This window comes from Conger conger, chromosome 12 (genome assembly GCF_963514075.1).
Source record: "Conger conger chromosome 12, fConCon1.1, whole genome shotgun sequence".
Taxonomy (NCBI): domain Eukaryota; kingdom Metazoa; phylum Chordata; class Actinopteri; order Anguilliformes; family Congridae; genus Conger; species Conger conger.
Window position 1 is genome coordinate 8,914,489 of NC_083771.1, and position 8,924 is coordinate 8,923,412.

An 8,924-nucleotide genomic window follows, 5' to 3' on the forward strand; every position below is an offset into this window, starting at 1 on the left:
TGTTACATTGTCCTTCGTCTCCATCATATATATATTTATAATTTTTTGCACTTCAAAACCCCAAAGTCTCCCTCCCTCGGCTGTCCTCCCTCCATCCCTGCCCGGTCCCGGTCCCGGGTCCGGAGATCACCGCTCCGGCTCCGTCTCCAGCGCCAGGGCCCTCTTGCGTTCCCGGCACTGCTTCTTGTGGGCCGGCCAGTCCCTCTGCTGGCACTGCGACCCGCAGTACCGCGCCACCTGGCACCGCCCGCAGATGTTGAACTCCCTGAGCTGCGGGGACAACAGGAGAGACGCGTCTTCAGACCAGGGCTCAGAAATGAACATTCACTCCTTACCTCGCAGTTCTTTAGCTGATGCTTTTATCCAAAGCGGCTTACAGTTGATCAGACTAAGCAGGAGACAATCCTGGGGATTGTACCACCAACCTTCCGGGTCCTCGCTACCTACCTTAGCCACTAGGGCAACAGGCTGCCCCCCAATTTTCTATCTATTGCCTCTGAATGCGTTTATTCTTTTTTTTGACTATCAGTAGTTTCAGCACACTACTATGCCATTATTAAACATATCTATGCTATTATTACAGTTGAATGAACTTAAATATGGCATTATAATTTATGTATAAAATTAATGTAAAAGAAATGGTGAAAGGATACAATGAAGGCTGGATGTAAAAAGAGTAACAAGGCTCAGAGCATTCAGCCATGATCATATCCTTTTGCCGTCACAGTTCCCAAAATTCAAGAATCTATAAAAATGATATGGTAGGATACTGACCAGGATCAGCTCTTTCAACCCAATCCAATCCCCCAAAATGTACAGAATACACAGTACAGTTTAGATAAAATATGGACAAAAAACTGAAGATTGACACCATAATTCCACAACAAATAAATAAATTGTCATTGTCTTAAAAAAGATCTGGGACAGCACACATCAGCATCACAGTCCTCAAAGGTTCTGTTCATTAGTGTAACATAAGCACATCAAACCAGCACTCATCAACATCACATTCATCAAAGGCTGTGTTCTTTAGTCAATGGTAAATGGACTGCATTTATATAGCGCTTTTTATCGAAAGCACTTTACAATTGATGCCTCTCATTCACCCATTCACACACACTCACACACCAACTGTGATTGGCTGCCATGCAAGGCACCAACCAGTTTGTCAGGAGCAATTGGGGATTCGGTGTCTTGCTCAGAAACACTTTGAACCGGCAAGCTTCCGTCAGCCAGACGACCACTCTGACCTCCTGAGCTAAAGTCGCGTTTAGTGTAACATAGGCTGCCATAAGCACATCAAACAATTTTTAGCATTTTTCCAGTTTTCACCTGCCACAAAGTGTTCTGAGCTGAAGATATGAGTAATGGACACAGGAGGGCGATGCAGGGAGCCGCGAGGAGCTGTACTCACTCTCCTCTCGATGAGCGAGCAGGGCGGGTAGTGACACTCGTAGTAGGTGCAGGAGCACTCCTCCTCCTCCACCAGCTCCCCGTTGGCGTTGTAGTAGCGTGTGCGGCTCAGCTCCAGGTACTGCTCCTCCACCGGGTCGGCCGGTACCTGCTGGATGGCCAGCCAGTACAGAGACTGCTCTCTGTGGGGTGTGGGGAGCAGGCATACAGTGAGCAGGGAGGTCATGCTGTGTTCAGTCTCAAAGTAACTCAGAATTCACACAGAGCTCATGGCTAACGTATAAATGTGTAACAGAATTAACACACAGAGCTCATGGCTAACATGTAACTGTGTAACAGAATTAACACACAGAGCTCATGGCTAACGTATAAATGTGTAACAGAATTAACACACAGAGCTCATGGCTAACATGCAACTGTGTAACAGAATTAACACACAGAGCTCATGGCTAACATGTAACTGTGTAACAGAATTAACACACAGAGCTCATGGCTAACATGTAACTGTGTAACGGAATTAACACACAGAGCTCATGGCTAACATGTAACTGTGTAACAGAATTAACACACAGAGCTCATGGCTAACATGTAACTGTGTAACAGAATTAACACACAGAGCTCATGGCTAACATGTAACTGTGTAACAGAATTAACACACAGAGCTCATGGCTAACATGTAACTGTGTAACGGAATTAACACACAGAGCTCATGGCTAACATGTAACTGTGTAACAGAATTAACACACAGAGCTCATGGCTAACATGTAACTGTGTAACAGAATTAACACACAGAGCTCATGGCTAACATGTAACTGTGTAACAGAATTAACACACAGAGCTCATGGCTAACATGTAACTGTGTAACAGAATTAACACACAGAGCTCATGGCTAACATGTAACTGTGTAACGGAATTAACACACAGAGCTCATGGCTAACATGTAACTGTGTAACAGAATTAACACACAGAGCTCATGGCTAACATGTAACTGTGTAACGGAATTAACACACAGAGCTCATGGCTAACATGTAACTGTGTAACAGAATTAACACACAGAACTCATGGCTAACATGTAACTGTGTAACGGAATTAACACACAGAGCTCATGGCTAACATGTAACTGTGTAACAGAATTAACACACAGAGCTCATGGCTAACATGTAACTGTGTAACAGAATTAACACACAGAGCTCATGGCTAACATGTAACTGTGTAACAGAATTAACACAGAGCTCATGGCTAACATGTAACTGTGTAACGGAATTAACACACAGACCACAGGCTTTAACTGAACAAGGTCTCCGCTTAAAGGTTAAATAAACCTAAAGATCTCAGGCACAAATAACCATGAACAAAACATCACCACTGGAGATCAACAACACCCTGCAGCTCACAAGGAATGCCAGCCACCTTTGATCTTAAATTTCTTTCCCCCAGTTGTAATTTCAACTGATTTATTTCACAGCTGGGGCACCTCATTCTGGCGAGACACAAACGAAGGGGAGGGCTAATCTGCGGTGTGGTGTGGAGTGAGCACAATTTCACTGCTCCTTGAGAAACGCAGGTACCAACAAAAACATTAAGTCAATGCAAACTGGGGTAGCCATGGGCTATAGTTTCCACTTCCAGAGAACTTAAACATTATAGTTTGCAAGTGCCAGCAGGACCCAAAGACACTACTGTTCTGAAATATAAGGTCCAGCACCTCTGCTTGCTGGACAGCTCCTCTGGTTTGGGACTCCATCCAACCGGCACCAAGCGCAGGTTATCCAGCCGGTTGTCAACGGTTACAGAGTTGATGTGGACAACCTGGAAGCTGGGAGCAATTCCACCTCTGTGTTTTTCCCTGAAGACAAACACACACACACACACATATATATGAAGGAGTATAGTTATAGGCACATAGAATAGTCCATTCAGTACAAGCACACATTAATTAATAAAACAGGAAGTGGGAAGTATTAATAAACACATATGTGTGCAGAAATGTGAGCTAAACCTGTGCACATAATTAGAAACACTTTTTATCACTTTACTTTACAGCCCATTGATAACATATTACTTACAGCGTAAATACCAGATACTTATTAGCTAAATATTCAGATTTCAGAGGGAAGTACTATGAAACAGGCTGAAAAACTTACTTACATAGTACTTTCTTTCACAGTCCTTACCACTGAAATCAAAGTACTTACCTAATAATTACACACGTATTACATTACATTACAAAGCATTTAGCAGACGCTCTTATCCAGAGCGACGTACAACAAGTAGCTGTGTACTTACCCAGTGAGTACTATGTAATTAATGGGCTGTAAAATAAAGCATTACCAAAACACCTATAAAACACGGCAGTATAGAAATCAGGTACAGGGGACACACACACACACACGCGCACACACACACACACACGCGCGCACACACACACACACACACACACACACACACACACACACACACACAGGCAGCAGAACCTGCTGTACAGCCACCCTCACCAGAGCAGCTCATGCAGTGGGCGCCCCGCCCATCGGCCCTTGCCAATGTCGAAGGCGTAGGCGAAGATCTTTGCTCCGTTCCCGTCTGCGTCTACCTCCATACGAGCCTGCAATGGGGACAGGGGAGCAGAGGTCACACCCAGGCACTCGCAGGAACCTAAAATACCAACATCTGTATCAGTTTACCCCAATTCGTCTGAACCGTTGACCAGTTTCCATTGGCTACCCCCGTGACATCCATCTGTCCAACTATTATGTGCAACGTAGTTTTGAAATAACACTATTTTGTTGTCCCAGATTTTCAGCATAAAGGGTTCTCTTGTGTTGCTAATAAGTAATAACCAAGAGGAGACCGATTTGTTAAAAGATAGATGCTTTTCATCTGAAGCTAAAATAGATAGTTTTTTATCTGAAGCTAAGAGATGCTTTTTATCTGAAGCTAAAGGAGAGATGCTTTTTATCGGAAAATTAAGAGATTATTTTTATCTGAATCTAAAAGAGAAATGCTTTTCATATGAAGATTAAAGATGCTTTTTATCAGAAGATTAAGAGATGATTTTCATCTGAAGCTAAGAGAGATGCACTTTATCTGAAGCTTAAAGATGTTTTTCATCTGAAGCTAAAGGAGAGATGCTCTTTATCTGAAGCTTAAAGATGCTTTTCATCTGAAGCTAAAAGGTGCTTTTTTATCGGAAGCTAACACAGATGCTTTTTTATCTGAAGCTAAGAGAGATGCTTTTTTATCTGAAGCTAAGAAAGATGCTTTTTATCTGAAGCTCAAAGAGATGCTTTTTATCTGAAGCTTAAAGAGAGATGCTTTTTATCTGAAGCTAAAAGTGCTATGCATGTTATATAGGGCCATTATGTATCAAACTTTAAAACGATGTATCAAATAATAATACAATGAGCAATGAAAGGCCTTCAATATTTCTAGTGCCAAAATACAAACAAATTATTTTATGGGTTTTTTTCACTTTGCATCACTGATTTAAACACCTCTCATTGGGTTAAGAATGAATTACTACAAGTTAATTGTATGATCTCATGACTGGTTTCATTCACATGATTTTTAAATTGTATTTGCAAAATTGTGGATTTCCTTGTATCAAATTACATAATTCTGACTGTGAAAATGCATTAATATTATTTCCACAATGGCCTCTTCGGCTTGTCTTGGCATTTTGACAACTCATCAGCTGCAAAAACTGCAAAACACCTACACCTAAACTTTGGTGTCTTTCTTTATCGTAAATGTTCAAGACATGTGACATGCAGTTAATGATTACATTCACATAATCTCGGGGGGCCAGATAGAAAGATGACAGCACGTGCCGCCATCCCTGTAAGGGCAGCTTCAAACACATTTTTGTGGCTGCAGCTTTGAGCCTTAGGAACTCCATTATGGATCAAATTCAGCTTCTGGTCCCCAGGTTCAACCTTCCTGCGCAGTTAATAAGAAATCTCTCATCTCACCCATGACCCTTACCTCAAAGGCATAGTTTTCCACCAGTGGAATATCCTGCTCGTCTATCAGTGTGTACTTTGTCTGTGGAGACAGGAAAAGTGGTCTTGTCAATACCTGGCATGCAAATGGATACAGAGTGCATGTCCATCTACCGCACAGCCTCTATTTCTAAACCGTTCAGCACATGCTCCATGTTTGGTGTGGGTTGCTGTTCACACACGCACGTAGGCCCACACACAACCGCAGTTACAGATCCCTCAGGGCAAAAGCAGGCTTCAGACCTTCCACCATGTCAACCGAAGGTGGGTTGCTTTGCTGACATTCAGCTGGTTCAGGGGTCGGCAACCCTGGTCCTGGAGAGCCGCAGGGTGTGCTGGCTTTCGTTGTTGCTTGGCATTAATTGATCAATGAAGGCCGTTGATTACACAATTAACTCACCTCACCTGGTTTCTTGGGTCTGAGTCGCTTGCTTATTTTAAGGTGGAGACGAAAGCCAGCACACCCTGCGGCTCTCCAGGACCAGGGTTGCCGACCCCTGAGCTGGTTGGTAAAAAGCATATCAGAACTCCCAATACCGGCACTGACATCATTACAATCACGCTCCCAAAGACACTTCACTTCACCTTGGCAAACATTAACATTATTTTACAGGAGTTTACAGGTTTAAACACAGCATTTTGGGAGGCAGTGTTTAGTCTATGATGCAAGACTTGACATACATACGGTGGATTAAATTAAATGCTTTCACGTAGCACTTGAGTGGTGGAGAGAAAAACTTGTCAACTTGTGCATGTATACAACTTGTTATATACGTGTTATACAATTTGTAATATGCATGCACAAAGGAGGGAAACTCTGGCAGACAGGGAATTATGGGATTCCACAGCCAATCGGCTGTGAGGGGAAAAATAAAGTGGCCAGATTAAGAGAACCAGTTTCGAAATATGTCCAGGACTCTAGGGATAACACTCATACTCTTTCAGTAAGTGCCATGGGAACTAAAGCAGTGAATCAGGGCTGGGGTCAAGTCTCAACTAAATAGTCTCGGGCAGTGACAAGCCTTTATCATGACACTGGGTATAAGTTTTATACATACACTCACCAAGCACTTTATTAGGAACATTTTTACTTTATCATACCTACTTATTCATGCAATTATCTAATCAGCCAACTGTGTGGCAGCAGTGCAATGCATACAATCACGTAGATACAGGCAGGAGCTTCAGTTAATGTTCACATCAACCATCAGAATGGGGGGAAACAAGTGACTTTGACCGTGGAATGATTGTAGGTGGCAGACAGGGTGGTTTGAGTATCTCAGAAAGTGCCGATCTCCTGGGATTTTCACACACAAAGAATGGTGCAAAAAACAAAAAACAAATCAGTGAGCAGCAGTTCTGCAGACAGAAAAGCCTTGTTAATGAGAGACATCAGAGGAGATGGCCAGACTGGTCAAAGCTAACAGGAAGGTGACAGTAGCGCAAATAACCATGCATTACAACAGTGGTATGCAGAATAGCATCTCAAAAGCAGTAGAAGTATAAAAACTAAGTCTAATAAATATCCAATAAAGTGCTTACTGAGTGTATATTATCATGCTTATTATAATGGGGAGCAGGAAGACTCAGCCCATTACCACTTGTTGCACCATCTTGGGTTTCCACAAGATGCATTAGGTGTATATTCAGAATATGAATTTTCAGCCTTGAAAAAGCTGCTTGTGCATCCGTAGAATAGCCACTAATGGAGTAGGCTGCAACAGGAGAGAACGAGGATTTTGACAGCATTCTAGACCAAGAAGTTAAATGAAAAAATGCCGTTATTGAATGATCAAACAACTACAACGATTTGCTTTAGAACATCACGTCCACAGAGGCAAATTAACGCATTTCGGATGCATCAAGATGACCAATCGTCGTGGCTGATAGGAAAATGATGTCCAATGTTTTGGGTAGTAGACAGGGCTCTAACGTTGCGTTTGTGTATGCAAGGCACGGGGAGCGTCCGGCTCTGCCGCTCTTGTAACGCCGTCCAAGCTTCTGTCATGCAACAGAAACGACGGACAGGCCACGGAACGGCTTGAACATACCGAAAAACACAGTACTCAAGTCACACCACGCCAAGAACACAGGCAGACACGGCGGCACACCTCAACAGCAACACTGTCATTAACACACCGCGCACTAGAGGGGTGACACGTTTACTGTCTGCAATTAACCAAAAACCGGCAGCTACATAATATGCAGACATCAATTCTAATGTAGGAAAGGATGCAGAATTTGCACATGTTCAAAATGTATTTAATGTATAATACATTATTGTTTCACATTTTCTACACCTGCTGCCCTCTACAGTTGTCTTGGCTAACTAGCTAACGTTAGCTAGCGGTTGCCATTTGGCCTTGTTAACAGTCCAGACTGTCAATCAAAATGACCCAGGCAGACATTATTAAGTCAAATGGGAAGCAAATGTCCTAGTTAACGGTTCTGACATATTTGCATTTTCCACCTTTTCGTTTGAAATCTGCCCTCTAGTCTAGTGTTTTTGTGACGCGGCATCGCAAGCAGACACAGGTCCCAAACTGGTGGCGTTCCGGCAAGAGGCTAACGCTAGCTACAGCCAAAAAACTGTTTGCTAGCGGGAAACTGTGCTGTAGCTAGTGATGTTAAGCAAAAAAAGTCAAACACAGAGACAGAATACTATTTTTTGAACTCGTATGGTCGTTATGTAGCGGAGTATTATGTGTTTTATTATTAGAAGATGGTTATGTCTCAGAAAACCGTCACTTGCCACTGGCTAGTCACCGCGAATGGTTCCCGGTGAAAAAACAGCTAGTTTTCCGGTCTGGTTTTAGTTTGATTTGGGAAATACATATTTTTCGTGTATTACTTACTTCCCATATTATGTCCACGTACATTACCCCGCTGTTAAATAGCCAGCATCCTCTCAAAGCTGGTGGCAGCTAGCTCGCAATACTAATTAGCTAGCCGGCTAGGCTCACCGTGCGAAGAGAGGTGCCGCTAGAGACGCACTTTGCGAACGGTGCGCAGGCGGTGGGTTGATCAGTCCTTTCCATGTCTGCTCAACTATTCGGTGTTATTTGTGCGGTATACTGCGTTACGCCGCCACTGCTAATTGTGAAGCAAGCCATTTTGGCGTTTTGTTCCCTTGTCTTGTCTTCTGATCCCCACCCCTTCTTGCCGCACATGGCAGCCACAGGATTCAACTCACCTTCCCGGCCACACGGCCCAGCCGAACAATCCCGAGCTTAAAATCCGACATTGGGAGAGCGGGTGGCTAGCAGCGACAAAGAGAAAGCTGCCCAGGTGATCAAAGAACTTGAATCTGGTCAGGACGGCCCCCAACCCCTACTCTGCTCCCGGTCTAGACGAGTAGGGTAGTCGGACCCAGGCTCTCTCTCCCCCGCCACAGCCTCCGCGACACACCGCTGGCTGGAATCAGAACGCCAGGACACCCCGGGGAGGGACGAGTGCAAAACACAAGAGCCAATCAGAATAACTACAAGAGTGTCATTAGACCAATGAGAAGCA

At 43.7% G+C, this 8,924-nt stretch overlaps 1 protein-coding gene across 1 annotated transcript; it reads right to left on the reverse strand.

Annotated features, from left to right (window-relative positions):
• On the reverse strand, positions 1 to 8,924 carry zmynd19 (zinc finger, MYND-type containing 19). The gene is made up of 6 exons (XM_061263722.1): positions 8,605 to 8,924; positions 5,395 to 5,454; positions 3,909 to 4,015; positions 3,119 to 3,259; positions 1,415 to 1,595; positions 1 to 270 (listed from the first exon to the last, which is right to left on the reverse strand). Exons 1-6 carry the CDS (start codon positions 8,653 to 8,655, stop codon positions 127 to 129), a joined length of 684 nt encoding a protein of 227 aa, XP_061119706.1. The 5' UTR covers positions 8,656 to 8,924; the 3' UTR covers positions 1 to 126.

Coding starts and splice junctions, on each gene's coding strand:
- zmynd19 (XM_061263722.1), bottom strand. CDS start 8,655: ATGTCGGATTTTAAGCTCGGGATTGTTCGGCTGGGCCGTGTGGCCGGG. Junction 5,455..8,604: donor TGGGCCGTGTGGCCGGGAAG/GTGAGTTGAATC, acceptor CTGTCTCCACAG/ACAAAGTACACACTGATAGA. Junction 4,016..5,394: donor TGGAAAACTATGCCTTTGAG/GTAAGGGTCATG, acceptor TCCCCATTGCAG/GCTCGTATGGAGGTAGACGC.